The 15,785-nt window shown below is 47.1% G+C and overlaps 1 protein-coding gene across 3 annotated transcripts in view; it reads right to left on the bottom strand.

Annotated features, from left to right (window-relative positions):
* The window catches only part of PIK3CB (phosphatidylinositol-4,5-bisphosphate 3-kinase catalytic subunit beta), a 278,272-nt gene that overhangs the window by 109,872 nt on the left and 152,615 nt on the right, over positions 1-15,785 (bottom strand). For all 3 annotated transcript variants that reach the window (XM_082249418.1, XM_082249419.1, XM_082249417.1), the window contains exons 5-6: positions 6,307-6,489; positions 631-798 (exon numbers count right to left, since the gene is read on the bottom strand). In XM_082249418.1, coding sequence (XP_082105544.1) covers positions 631-798; positions 6,307-6,489 — 351 coding nt within the window. The remainder of the gene's footprint in view (positions 1-630; positions 799-6,306; positions 6,490-15,785) is intronic.

Raw genomic sequence — 15,785 nt, 5'->3', positions numbered from 1 at the left:
CTAAGATAATTGGTACAGGATATTAACCTAAATAACTCGGAACAGGATAGCAGCCCAAAACAGACACTGATCTTATAGAAAATGAAGGTCAAAAAACATTTAGCTTTTTCTGCACTTGGTCCTCTCATGCTCCCACTATCTCCTCTTGCTGGTTAGGACTCTCCAGTGCCATCCCTGATCCCGCAGATATGTTCTCAATCAATGTAAGGAAAATACAGGAGGACAGCACTTGAGTCTTAACTCTTGAAAATAAAAAGGGCACCCAGGCAGATGAGTAATTGGAGAGATGGAGACGTTAATGGGAGCCTCAAAGGACAAAACTCTAGATTTCATAATTTATGAGGTCAACAATGTCTGCTGAGCGATCTCAGCTTTGGGAATGGTCTTAGAGGAAAGGAGAAGGGAACATGCATGATGCATACTGTTGAATTGAAGAAGTACAAGAGAAGAATTTTGCAGATTGGCATAGCAACTGAAAAGGCAAGGTGCTGGCAGAGCAGGGGAAAAGGGTATACAAACAGATTTTATATAAAAAAGGTACACATCTAAATACTATGCATGAGCACATGGGATATATTTATGGAGGTATAAAGGTGATCTTTCACTTCAAAGTGCAGTTGTGTAACTTACAGAGGCACCACGTGTTTTGGGTGGCAACGGCAAGGGGGGTGCAGAGATTTTCCTTTTTACAGCCAACTCGATTGCACTCATCTCTTCTTCAAACACCTTTTTAATCTTACAGCACTCGACAAGCGTGAATCGAGGGAGAGTCTTGTTTATTACACAGTTCCTAACGTACTGAAAACCAAGACATGTTGTTAAGATTTACCGGACCCAAAACACCAAAAAAAAATATATACAAACTATTAAGATTTTAAAATGTGAAACCTAACTAGCAAAAAAAAAAAAAAAAAAAAAAAAGGTTGTTTTTCATCATTACTATGCAGAAGGTTTGGAGAAATGCTTTTTACTGACCATCTTAAGTGATTGAAGATGCAAGGCAACAGATTCCTTCTTCAGGCTTTTCACAATTGTATAAAATCAGCACCCTAAAAGCTTGTATCTTTAAGAACTCAAAGTAGAATTATAGGCAAAACTTTTTTCTTCATTTTGGATAGAGTTAAGAGGAGGTTATAATCCGTCAGTTTTTTTCCCCCATCTGTGGGAAGATTTACCCTCACTTCCCATCCCAGAGCCAAAACAGGAAGTGAGAGGAAATCACTGAAAATTAAGGGAATTCCTTGACACCACAGCCCCCCCCCTCACACACCTCACAAGAACTAGTGTCCCCCATTGGAAAATTTCTCCTCTATTTTTTGGGCACAAACCAAATTTTGGAATTTTTTTTTTTACTTTCAATAATAATGGTAAACAGGACAAATAGAGAGTGATTCTCCCTAGTGGGGACACAGACCCCAATAACTGACCAGTGTTTTAATCCATCTCTATTCTATCCAAAACTCAAAAAAGATTTGTCTTTAGTTATACTTTAATGCCAGCCAATAGGGAGTATCACTTAAACACCAAAACCTCTATATTAATCAATCATGGCCAACATGGTACATTGCCCTGACAATAACCAAATTAAAGAAGAACATATGCTCAAATGATTTTACATTTCCATTTAAGGTAACCTATGCTGAGAAAAATAGGTTCGCTACATTTCTGACCTTCATCTGAAAAAAATATGATTTTTGTACTTCCCTTAAATTCAATTTGTTTGAGTTTGACGGACACAGCGTTCCATAAATCAAAACTAGTGGGTTGTATTGCCTCCTCCAGGAGTAGGATAAGGCAGAACAAACACCTGGCTACGCCCATGGGCTGTCCTCAGCTGATATATAACCCCCATCTCTGCTCTAGGCAATCTGTTTAGTAGCAAGCAGTATTAGAAGTATCAGAACTCCACAGAGGGGTGGGTGCTGTGTCTGTAGAACTCAGAGAAATGGATTTTACGGTATCTACAAAAATCCCATTTTCTCGTTCGTTCATCGACGGACACATCGCTCCATAAATCATAACTAGTAGGACGTCCAAAAGCAGAGCCAAAGAGCCAAAAGGAAAAAGAGGGGGGGGGAATAACCCAAGGCTAAACATAAGAGCCCTTAACCAGGACACAGGAGCCCCATCTGAAAAATAAAGGTTTAAAGAAAAAAACGCCCCTCAAGAGGGAACAGCCGCTTTTAAACCGCAGCATGCAAAACTTTGCGGCCAAAAGAAGCATCCGCAGATGCCAAAGTATCTACCTTCTAGAATTTGTGAAGGTATGCACGGACGACCAAGTGGCCGCCTTTCAAACTTGCAATATTGAAGCCTGATGACAGAAGGCCCAAGAAGCACTCAGCGCCCGAGTAGAATGCACTGTGACAGCCCTTTTCTTGGTCCGTTCGTAACCACAAAATCGAGTCTGACCTAAGATAAAGACTCAGTAGCTGCCAGAAACACCCTATCGCACGAACCACATCCAAGGTATGCAAAGCAAATGCTTTGGGATGAGCCGGCTTGGGACACAAGGAAGGCAACACTCAATGTCCTCATTCAAATGGAAGTCAGAGACAACTTTGGGCAGGAATGATGGAAAGGGACGAAGAACCACTTTATGCCTATGGACCACTAAATAGGGACTGCAACAGGATAATGCTGCCAATTCAGATACCCTGCGGACCGAAGTAATAGCCACCAAGAAGGTCACCTTCTGGGATAATGTAGGCAAGGAAATCTCCCGAATATTCTCAAATGGAGGTTTCTGGGGAACCAAAAGTACTAAATTTAAATCCCATGGCGGCAAAAGAGACCGTACAGTTGAGCCAAATGTCAAACCCCCTGAATGAAGGTATAAACTAAAGAGTGTGTGGCTAGGGGTCGCTGAAAGAAGATTGCCAAGGAAGACACCTGCCCCTTGATGGTACTCAAAGCCAACTTCTGATCAAAGCCCTGTTGAAAAAAAGGTTAAGACCTGAGCCACAGAAAAAGATCAAGGATGAGCGACAATCGACTCACACCAACATGCTTTCCACGTACGATGCTATATCTTGCTGGAAGAAGACTTCCTGGCCTTCACCATAGTAGGGATCACTGATCCCGACAGACCTATCTCTCAGTACCTGGCTTTCAATAGTTAAGCCATTAAAACCAGCGACTGTGAATTTGAAGATCCTTGCTCTTGATTCCTCACAGGAACTGGAAGCCTTAGCCGAGGAGGATACTAGCCTTACTGTGGCCCTTGGACGCTAGAGGCGTCTGTCAGAGGACCCCATGACCTCGTCACGAACTTCGGTATCCTCCTGTGGAGCCAAACCTGCTAAAGAAGCTGCATGTAAGACAGTGCAAACAGAACTGTCTTGAAGGTGGATTCCACCAGACTCAGAACCTGTGGGCAAAATGGGAGAGAAAACTAACAGCAGCTGGTGAATCACAGCCTGTGGTCCCTGAAGCTTGTGCAGAGAAAGGACCACCCTGGTCAGAAAAAGAATCAGACCTAGGTAAATCAATTCCCTGGACAGGGGTGGGGGGGGGGACGTTGGGTAGTTCAGACATAACTTGAACCTTTGCAGGAATTAAATCCGCACAAGGAGACTCTGGACCTAAAAAACCTGAAGGAGGACAAGCTTTGTCCCCCTTTCTGGGTACCCCCAAAAGAAACATTTCACAAATCTCCTTGACGCTCACCAAAGAAGTCCACAAGGCCAGAAACCAGTGAAGATGTCCCTCCACCCAAAAAACAGGTGAGGGCAGACATTCATGCTGATGGAGTCTTGTCTGCTGGACCGGGGAAGCTAGCTCTAGGCTTACCAGACCAAGGTTGCTTAGGAACCTCCCAGGGAAGATTTAAAAGATCTATTTCACTTATTCTCCGTCCCAGAAGCACAAAACTTTCTATGGGCTGAGAAGGAGGGCCCCAGTCTGCGGTGAGGCTCCTTCCCTTTCCTTGATTATGGCAGGAAGGTACTCTTTCTCCACCCCCCCCCCCCGTGATACCCTTGATGAGGTCATCCAGGGTACCCCCAAAAAAGCGATCACCTTGGAAGGGCAGATCAATGAGAGCTTTCTTAGAGGCTTGGTCTGCAGACCAATTCTTAAGCCGCAGCACGCTAATCACTACCGCTGAAAAATAAAGTTTGGACAGCACAGGAGCTATATCCAAAGCTGCATCACAAATAAACTGCAGCCCATAGACCAATTGGTCTGCTAAATCAATATAAGCAGCGGGGACCTGCTCACCCCCCAGGCCCTGGCGCAAAAGCTTGACCCATTCAGGTAGGGTCTGAGACACCAGGGCTGAGCCAAACGCTGGCCGCAATGTCGAACCAGCCATAGTAAACATGTTGCGTGCCACAGCCTCCGCTTTCTTGTCAGCCGGGTCCTTAAAGGACGGGGATTCCTCTACTGGAACCATGGTTCCTTTTTTCAACCTGGAAACAGAAGGGTCCACCACTGGTGGACTAGTCCACTTTTTTAAAGTGGACTCCTCAAAAGGGTAACTTACAGCAAAACGTTTGGGGGCCACAAAGGGTAATTTTGGTTGTTCCCATTCCTTACAGGAAAATCTGTCAAAATAAGGCACATAAGGAAACACCTTTGGAGTATGATGCGACTTATGCATACCAAACACAGCCACAACAGCCGCATCCTCCATCTTTAAAGTCTCATGCACTACAGTAATAAGTACGTCTACCAGCGGCTTTTCGCTGTGCGACCATGGAGGAATCATCCTCACTATCAGATGGATCAGGGGGTATGATATTAAGTCCCCCTGGTTGGGCTGCATCCGGCTCAGAATCAGATGAGACAGACTGAGCAGGGGAAAGCAAGGGACGCTTCCCGCTGGGCCTTTGCCCACACGCCACTTCTACCCAGGACACTAAGAACTGCAGGACCATGGGAAGCTGGGGTTCTGAGGGACCTGCCACCTCCAAGAGGGGGTCAGTGGGGGAGATGTGACCCTGAGGCTCCATAAAGGAAAGGAAAACCTTGCAGTACAAAAACGATCTTTTGGATATTTTGGCACCGCTAAAGGATCCCCTCAAGGCTCAGGGTACCTATAAGCAGAGAGAGAGAGGGAACAGGGACCCCCCCCCAAAAAAAACTCACCCTACCGACCGAGAATTTGAACCCAGCATCATCATGGACACTATCCCTGTTCATATGTCCCGGGCACAGGAAGAGGAAACTAAGGAGGAATAGGAAGAGCTTCGGCATTCCCACAAGGCTTCAGTTGTTTCCAGCTTCTCCCAGACTAAGGGAAAATGGCCCCCGTGACATCATCTGCCTACACAAACATGGCCGCCAACCAGAGACCAACTAGACTAAGAAAAAATGGCCATCAGCTACAAACATTGAAGCATGCTTTCAGGATCTTTCCTGTACCCTCTGTAATGGTAAACCCTCTGCAAGGGGTCCCCCCTGAAGGTAGGACACATGTTTAGGGGAGACTCTGCACTGGGACCCCCCTGCACAATACCCACACTGCAAAACGGGGCATGCACCTAGGGGTCTCCTACACTAGGACCCCTCCAGACTACCAGGGCGGGACACACACTATCCCAGGATCCTTACAGAGTGGGGAAAGCAGGTGGAAACCCCAGGGGTCTCTGCTGCATTAGCTGCCCTGGGACCCCCACCAGACTCTAAGCCCAGTCAGGGGGGAAAGGGGGTGGGGGAAGCCCAGCTCAGTGAGGGTTTTAAGGCTGAGAGGAGAGAACCTGCTGAAGCTCACAATAGTGTAACTCCTGACTAGACAGATTAAAACTGATTACCTAGAGCAGAGAGGGGGGGGGGGGGTTATATATCAGCTGAGGACGGTCCATGGGCATAGCCAGGTGGTTTTTGTTCTGCCTAATCCTACTCTTGGAGGAGGCAATATAACCCACTAGTTATGATTTATGGAGCGCTGTGTCCATTGATGAACGAAAGAGAAAAAAAACTATTTGTTTGGCTTCCATGGCTTCAATATCATGTAGCAGGGACAAGAATGCAGAGATTGAATTCAGACTACTGTATCTGCGCATATTTTTTAGGGTCGGTAAAAAATTTAAATACTGAGACCACTTGATCACCATTAAAGCCAAACTATTATCATTTTCAGAAGGAGTGGCCACCACTCAAGTTTTATACTTATTTTGGCAGGGCCTTCTTTGTTCTCTGTATCTTGGTATCAGGAGATTCTACCACTCTTGCCAAATGTCTCTTTTGAAATGTTTTTTATGAGAGTTGCACCTGTCAAAGAGGTGAGCTAGCTGCCATTGTAATGTGCTGAGAAATACAAATTTTTACCACAATATTTTACACTATAGGCAAAATATTCACCTGAAACTGTATCAGCGGGTGATCATCAAACACATATTCCAGCCTTCCAATGATCTGCAGCACATAATCCTCAGGTTCTACCTCTTTATCCTCACGACCATGAATGGTTAGGCGCTTACGAATAGCCAGCTCAGTCAGCTTTAGAGGGGTGATGTTTGGAGATACTTGGAAGCTAAATACATCCTGAAGAGAAAAACTAGGATAAACACGCATATTCTGCAGTAGGAGAAAGCTTAAAATAGATACAGATTTTATTAAAAGGACTAATTCAAATGTATGATAAAAGGAGTAACCCCACAAGGTCCTATAAAACAGCAGTCATAGCATTATTATATTACTACTCAGCCTAATATGGTAAAGCACTTTTCCAAAACACACAATTTTTCTAATAGGTCTAACTGTTTCAAAATGAACATCTGTCAAGTTAAGCTGCCAAATCCATAAATGAAGGATGGGCAAAAATATAATTTACTCAATCCATCAACACCCCCTTTCCATCCAAAAAACAAGACCCAAAGCATGAATGTTTTAAGCATTAATAGACAAACCTTCAAAGCAGACCTACATTTAAAAAAAATTGGATTTTTGACTTACCGTAAAATCCTTTTCTCTTAAGCTCATTGACAGACGCAGTCCTCTTTGATTAATATCAGTAGGGTTATACTGCCCCCTACAGGAGTAGGAAACTAGGCAGGAAAAACGTTCTGGCCACACCTTAGGGGAAGTCCCAGAGGGTATATCCTCTCTCTCCCTGCTACAGGATGTCAGTTATGTAACAAAGCAGTGTCAGAGAATTTAACCCAACCCAACTCAAAAATAGAGGGGCGAGTACTGCGTCTGTCAATGAGCTTAAGAGAAAAGGATTTTACGGTAAGTCAAAAATCCAATTTTCTCTGTCGCTCATTGACAGACGCAGTCCTCTTTGATTAATATCAGTAGGGACGTCCCAAAGCAGTGCCACAAATGAGGGGTGGGATAACGGAAATCAAAATCCAATCCAGAAGGCCCAACCGGAGCCAACCAGAAGTCTTAAAGGCTCATCGGACAGAAGGATGAGCTCAACTGAAAACCCAACAGAAAAAAACCCCTCGAGGTAGACCAACGGTCCCCTCAAAGAGCGGCCTGCAGAACCTTGCGGCCAAAAGAGGCATCCGCCGATGCCAGCACATCAACTTTATAAAATTTTGTAAAGGTAAGGACCGACGACCAGGTAGCCGCCTTGCAAACCTGAAGCACCGACGCCTGATGGCGGAAGGCCCAGGAAGCACTAAGCGCCCGAGTGGAGTGCGCCTTAACAGGGAACGGAGGAACCCGACCCTTAATAGAATAAGCCTGTACCACCGTCTGTCTGATCCATCTAGAGATAGTCGCGGCAGACGCAGGCAACCCCTTTCTAGGGCCATCTGTGATCACAAAGTGAATCAGTCTTACGAAAAGAGTCTGTAGTAGTCAAGTACACCCTGATCGCCCGAACCACATCCAAGGAGTGTAGCGCAAACTCCCGAGGATGACTGGGCTTAGGACACAGGGAAGGTAGCACAATATCCTCATTTAGATGAAACTCTGAAACCACCTTAGGAAGGAAGGATGGATTCGGACGAAGAACCACCTTATCCCTATGAACCACCAGATATGGGGAACGACAGGACAATGCGGCCAGTTCTGACACCCTGCGTGCAGAAGTGATAGCCACCAAAAAGGCCACCTTCTGGGATAAGGTAAGCAAGGGAATCTCCCTAATATTTTCAAAGGGAGGTTTCTGAAGAACCGACAACACCAAATTAAGATCCCAGGGCGGCAAGGGCGCGCGCACCTGCGGAGCCAGGTGCCGCACCCCCTGGATGAAATTCCGCACCAAGGACTGAGTAGCCAGAGGCTTCTGAAAGAAGATTGCTAACGGTGAAACCTGACCCTTGATAGTGCTCAAGGCCAGTTTCTGCTCAACCCCCTGTTGCAGAAAAGCCAATATCCGGGCCACCGAGTAAGAACGTGGAGGAAACCCAAGGGATTCACACCACGCGATATAAGACTTCCATGTGCGATGATAGACCTTTCTGGAAGTCGCTTTCCTCGCTTTAATTAGAGTAGGAATAACTGAAGCCGACAACCCCTTGTCCTTCAGCACCTGGGTCTCAACAGCCAGGCCGTTAAAGCCAGCGATCGTAAAGCAGGATGGAAGATCGGTCCCTGAGACAGCAGATCCTCCCTGAGGGGAAGTCGCCAAGGAGCGTCCGCGACCAGCCTGACCAAGTCAGCGTACCAGGCCTGACGAGGCCAGTCCGGAGCCACAAAGGATAACTGGAATTCCCTCCACCTCTATCCTGCGAAGAAGTTTCGGCAGCAACTTGAGAGGGGGGAAGGCATACAGTAGCTGATACTGCCCCCACGGGGCGACCAGCGCGTCTGCGGCGTCCGCTAGAGGATCGCGGGAGCGGGCTACAAAGCTCCGCACCTTCCTGTTGAGCCGAGATGCCAACAGATCCACATCCGGGGTGCCCCAACGAAGGCACAATTGGTGAAATACCTCTGGATGAAGAGACCATTCCCCTTGATCCAGAATCTGACGGCTGAGAAAATCTGCCTGCCAATTTTCCACCCCCGGAATGAATACCGCGGAGAGGGCTGGAACAAATCGTTCCGCCCAACGAAGGATGCCGGCCACTTCTACGGCCGCCAGGACACTCTTGGTGCCCCCCTGGTGATTGACGTAAGCCACGGCCGTGGCATTGTCCGACTGGATCCGCACCGGGCTGCCCTGGAGCTGCTTGGTCCAGTGAATCAGACAAAGTCTGATCGCTCTCAGTTCCAATATATTTATCGGTAACTTGGATTCTTCCAGGGACCAGAGCCCCTGAGCAGATCGTCTGCCGAGAACCCCCCCCCCCACCCGGATAGACTGGCATCCGTGGTGACAATCGTCCAATAGATTGGAAGAAATGACTTCCCTTGACTGAGCATCGGCGACCGAAGCCACCAAACCAGAGATTCCCTGGTCCGTTCGCTCAGCCGGATCCGATTGTCCAGGGAATCGGGATTCCGGTTCCATTTGAGAAGAATCTCGTTTTGAAGAATCCGGGTATGAGACTGGGCAAACGGTACTGCCTCGAAGGAGGCCACCATCAGTTCCAAGACCCTCATGAAAGTCCGAAGGGAAGGCCAGTTGATGGTCAATAATAACTGAGTCGTCGACTGAATCTTCTGGAGTTTCTCCCGGGAGAAACACTTTTGCCAAGGACGTGTCCAAAGTTAGGCCCAGATAGTTCAGTCTCCTGGTGGGGACCAGGGATGATTTCTGCAGGTTCACCAGCCACCCGAACTCTTCCAAAGAGATCATAGTGATCTCCAAGTTTAGCAACAGAGCCTGCGGAGACTCCGCACGGAGAAGAAGGTCGTCTAGGTAGCCTAGAACCGAAATGCCCCACTGTCGCAACAGCGCCAAAACTGGGGCCAAAACCTTTGTGAAGACCCGGGGAGCAGAGGCGACACCAAAGGGTAACGCTGCAAACTGATAATGATTCTCTCCTATGGCAAAGCGAAGGAAACGCTGATGTCCTGCGTAAATGGGAATGTGAAGATAGGCATCCTTGATGTCTATGGACGCCAGAAAATCCCCCTGATGCAGGGAGGCCACCACTGTGCGAATGGACTCTATCTTGAATTTTGCACCTGGACAAAATGATTGAGCGCTCTTAAGTCTAGAATTGGACGCACCTTGCCCTCTTTTCTGGGTATTGTGAATAGGTTCGAATAGAACCCCTGAAAATGTTCTGTCCAAGGAACGTGGACCACTACTCCTTGTTTCATCAAATCTGTCACTGTCCCCCGCAAAGCTTCTAAGCGATCCGGGGATAGTCGGATATTGGAAGGGAAGAACCGCAACGGTGGAAGTGATCGAAACACCCCAAGGGCTCACCACCTGATGCACAGAAGCTCCTACCGAACTGCTTTTCAGCGCTGTCTTTACAGAACAGGAAGTCTTATGGATCGATTAACCCGGATAAAGGAAGCGGCTCCGCCCCTTTACACGTCTTCTGGCACTCCCACCGCTGCTCCTCGAGGCAAGGCTGGGTGTATCAAAGATGGCCGCCGCCATACAGGGGACACTTAAGCTACGCCAAAATGGCGGCCTCGCGTGCCCGCGAAGGGACGGCGCTCCGTGCGGCTGCAGTTGACCGATCAATCGGTAAGTGCTAGTATCCTGCATGATTGCTTGCGGCGCCCTACTCCATCTGCACAGACCTTAGTCATGGACTGGTCGGTGGGGCCGGCGCTCCCGACGGACGGGAGGGGGGCGAGGCTCCCTGGGCCTCCTCAATCCCTTCTATAACGCAGCTTGCAGCAATAGATTTTTCAGGATTGTCAGCTCCCAAACCAAGCCTGCTGGAGTGGTATCCTGGAAGGGGCGGCCTGGGCCTGAGTAGTACTCGGCTCGGCCTGCTGGTGGGAGGGAGCGCGCAGGGATGGATTGCGACCACCCCATCTTAGGAGGAGTGTGTTTACAGGATAGAAGGGAACCCGTGTCATCAGGGTCCGACCATCCCACGGAGGGGCCCACGTCCCCCGACAGAGGGAAAGGGGGACATACTACTCACCATACCGGAACAGGCGGGCACCAACTGGTGACAGAACCCCTCTCCACCGAGGTGGGGGGGCTGTCAGCCAACACGGACGCCGAGACTCCGATTCAGACTGGTCGTGGGCGACCTGGCAAGGCGTTTAACTCGCGGGCCAGTCCCCGTCCAATGGGACTATGTCGCGGCCGACCCAGCGCGGAGCTAGGGCCTGCACGCGCTCGTAGGCCGGCTGGGGTGACCACTGGATCTCAACATCCAGCCCCTCGCCCAGATCCAGCATAATTGCTTGAAGATCTCACAGGAACAAAATCTGGAGAGAAAAAGCTAACTAAAAAAGATTTGTCTAAAAAAGCTTGCCAGGACCAGAGATCCCAGCAAGGAACTTAGGTCCTTACTCCTGACTAGGCAGAAAAAAAACTGACATCCTGTAGCAGGGAGAGAGAGGATATACCCTCTGGGACTGCCCCTAAGGTGTGGCCAGAACGTTTTTCCTGCCTAGTGTCCTACTCCTGTAGGGGGCAGTATAACCCTACTGATATTAATCAAAGAGGACTGCGTCTGTCAATGAGTGACAGAGAAAATGAGGTTTGGCTGTCTAATAGAGATTAAACGTGTTGTAAAGTTTTTTTTTTTCTAAAACAACAAATGTTATCCTTATCTGCTCTGTGCAATGGTATTGCACAGAGCAGCCCGAACCTCTTCTGGAGTACACCACTGGCGCTCTTGGCTCCTCCTATGTGCCCTAACAGCAAACCACTTGCTATGGTGGCACACCTGCGAGCTTTCTCCCAAGCAAGGCTGTGTGCATCTATAGATTCACACAGCATAGCTCAGGCCCACCCCCTGCTCCCCCAGGATTTGATTGACAGCAGGATGAGCCAATGTGAGGAGATGAAGAGACCAGCACCGCTGCAGACGGGCACAGAGTTGGATGGAGACGGAATTCAGGTAAGTGTATAAGGGGGTGAGATACAAATACTTGGAACATTTTTTACCTTAATGCAGGGAATGCTTTACAACCACTTCAAAGTCTTGAAATCGTTGTAAAGCCTGAAATTTTTTTTACTTCAATATATTCTCGGCAAGGTAAAAAAAAAAAAACTTCCATTGTCAACTTCCTCCTCTCCAAATACTTATCTGACCCGGATCTCGATTCAGCACTGTGCCTGAGAGCAGTCACGTTGCTTTTTCTCCTCATTGTACTCAGTGACCGCACTGGGAGCCATTGGCTCCTGCTGCTGTCAATCAAACCCAGTGTTGAGTGAGTGGGGGGTGAGCCACACTGGCAACAGACACATGTAGCCCTGTTCAGGATCACGCTGCAATATGTGCCACCATAGAATGTGGCTTCCTATGGTGACGCGTGAAGAAGAGCAGCCCAGAGCGCTGGCTGGGGACCCCAGAAGAGGATTGGGGCTGCTCTGTGCAAGTCCATTGCAAGAAAGTAGGTAAGTATGACATGTTAAAGTGCTAAATCACAGCGCAGAAAGGTTTGTGATATAACAATAAATATTACTAAATATTAAGAAATCACAACAAATAATTGTAAATAATCATAAAGTGCAACGTGCAAACCATGTGCAAAAATTGCTAAGCAGATATGATACCCCTTATTAGGGTGTCATAAAGTGTTGAATGATTCAACGTGATAATAAAATAAATATATATGGTGATAGTCCAATGAGTATAAAATATATAAATATGGTGACAGTCCAATAAATGCATAAATGGTGATGTAAGCAAGTGTCCAAAGAAGTCCAAAAGGTGCTTAAGTGCCAAAAGAGAAGTGCAAAATCATGCCATCAATCCAGTACTGTGGAATGTGCCAATCCTCCCCCTTTGGATGTTCAACTTACCGGACTTAGATGACCCCTAAGCTAAATAGCTGGAGGGTCAGAAAGGCTTGTGTCCCAGTAAGGAACCTGGTTGGAAATCCTTGGAGGTCTGATATCTGTAGCTCTCAATGGCACGGTATACATATATAGAGGGAAGAAGCTCACAATAGTGTAACTCCGTGATAAAACTTTTATTTGCAATACATATAGAGTAACACTACATTTTGTAGAGTAAAATCAGGCTGGTAATAAGTAAATGGCAGGTCTGATATCGCTTCCTGGTATTGAGAGCTACAGATATCAGACCTCCAAGGATTTCCAACCAGGTTCCTTACTGGGACACAAGCCTTTCTGACCCTCTCAGCTATATAGCTTAGGGTTCATCTAAATCCGGTAAGTTGAACATCCAAAGGGGGAGGATTGGCACATTCCACAACACTGGATTGATGGCATGATTTTGCACTTCTCTCTTGGCACTTAAGCACCTTTTGGACTTCTTTGGACACTTGCTGACATCACCATTTATGCATTTATTGGATTGTCACCATATTTATATATTTTATACTCATTGGACTATCACCATATATATTTATTGTATTATCACGTTGAATCATTCAACACTTTATGACACCCTAATAAGGGGTATCATATCTGCTTGCACTTTATGATTATTTACAATTATTTGGTGTGATTTATTAATATTTATTAATATTTGTTATATCACAAACCTTTCTGCGCTGTATTTTAGCACTTTATATTGAGAAATTTGGGTTTTACCTATTTTTTGAACAGCAGCATTTAGGTTAATGCACGTTGTATTTATCCATAGCGCGGTTATTTCAAGTATGACATGTTTGTTACTTTTTTTTTTTTTAAATTAACTTTACAATTACTTTAACCCTAGCCATTTTTCTTGTTCCTGTCCCTATAATGCCCGTACAAGAAATTGGAGGGCGGCTGTCATCAAATTGGAATGATGGGGGGGGGGGTGCAAAGAAGCCAATAAAAGCATTGTCAGTTGTTCAAACCCTTCTTCATGCTACTAAAAACTGAATTTTTGTCTTACAGTAAAATCCTTTTCTCTGAGGTTCACTGATGGACACGGCTCCATGTCTTCTAGACCCTTGGGCTTATGCTGCTCTCTCTTCAGGAGTAGGACTAGGCGGAAACAATTTTGGCTACGCTCCTAAAGCAGTCCCAGGAGGTATACCATCACTTGCTATAGGACTTCAGTTTGTAACAAGCAGTGTCAGAAGAATACATAACTCAACCCAACAGAGAGGTGGGTGCGGTGTCCGTCAGTGAACCTCAGAGAAAAGAATTTCACGGTAAGACAAAAATCCAGTTCTCTCTTTCATTCACTGATGGACACTGCTCCATGTCTTCTAGACCCTTGCGATGTCCCAAAGCAGCATCAACATGAGGGGTGTGAAAAACACAGCAATACATATAATTCCCAACAAGGCTAAACATAGCCAACCAGGTAAAACAGGAGCTCAACCAGGAACAACCGGAGCTCACCACCAGGAAAAAATAAACCCTCCAGAGGCAGGAGCCTCTGCAACCACAGCCTGCAAAACTTTGCGGACAAAAGCAGCATCCGAATATGCAAGTACATCCACCTTATAAAACATTGTGAATGTGTGTACAGACGACCACGTAGCCACCTTGTACACCTGCACCACGACGCCTGATGACGGAAGGCCCAGGAGGCCCTAAGCGCCCTTGTAGAACGCGCCTTGACAAGGAAAGGAGGAACCGGACACTTAATAGAATAGTCCTGCACCACCGTCTGATCCATCTGGAAATAATCGCAGCAGATGCGGCCTGCCCCTTATGCGGCCTGCCCCTTATGAGGTCCACCTGTAAGAACAAACAAAGAATTGTATTTCGGAATAGACTCAGTCACCGCCAAGGACACCTGAATCGCCTGGAGCACATCCAATGTAAAGCAATTACTTCTGGATGTTTCAGCTTAGAACATGACGGTAACCCAATATCTTCATTCAAATAAAACCCCGAGACCATCTTAGGAAGGAACGCCTGACAGGGTCGCAACACCACTTTGTCCCTGTGAACCACCAGGTAAGGCGCTCGACAGGACAACGCAGCCAACTCCGACACTCTACGTGCAGAAGTAATAGCAACTAAAAAGGCCACCTTCTGCAACAGAGTGAGCAGAGGGAGTTTACAAATGTTTTCAAAAGGAGGATTTTGAAGCTCCAAATTGAGATGCCACGGAGGTGCCACGGAGGTACCAGGGATCGCACTGGAGGAGCCAGGTGGCGAACTCCCTGCAAAAAATTGTGAACCAAGGACTTAGCAGCCAACAGCCTTTGGTAAAATATGGCCAAGGTGGAATTCTGCCCCTTGATGGTGCCCAGAGCCAAACGTTGGTCTACACCTAGTTGTAGAAAATCCAACAGGAGAGATACAGTAAAGGAATGGGGAGAAACCCCCCGGGACTAACACCAAGTAATGTACGCCTTCCAAACTGTATGATAAATTTTCCTGGAAGTAGATTTCCTAGCTTTTAACAAGGTAGGAATCCCCGACTCCAACAGCCTTCTGTCCTTTAGCACCTGGCTTTCAAAAGCCAAGCCGTTAAAGCGAGCGACTGTAAAGCAGGATGGAAGATTGGTCCCCGAGACAGAAGATCTTCCCTGAGAGGAAGTTTCCAAGGGACGTCTGCTACCAGCCTTACCAGGCCTGTGTTCCAAGATCGCTAAGGCCAGTCTGGTGCCACCAGAATGACTGGAATCCCTTCTACCTCGATTCTGCAACTCAATCTCCAAAGAAGTTGAATTGGAGGAAAAAGCGTAAATTAGGCGATACTGACCCCAAGGGGCCACCAGGGTGTCTGCGGCGTCGGACAGAGGATCCCGCTAGGCAGAAAAAAAACTGAAGTCCTATAGCAGGAAGTGATGGTATACCCCCTGGGAATGCCTAAGGGGCGTAGCCAAAATTGTTTCTGCCTAGTCCTACTCCTGAAGAGAGAGCAGCATAAGCCCAAGGCTCTAGAAGATATGGAGCTGTGTCCATCAGTGAACAAAAGAGAAAATTTGTTTTT

This window comes from Pelophylax lessonae (genome assembly GCF_965119305.1).
Source record: "Pelophylax lessonae genome assembly, chromosome: 3".
NCBI lineage: Eukaryota > Metazoa > Chordata > Amphibia > Anura > Ranidae > Pelophylax > Pelophylax lessonae.
Note: the sequence above shows the minus strand (reverse complement) of the source record. Positions and strands in the feature narration are given on the sequence as shown.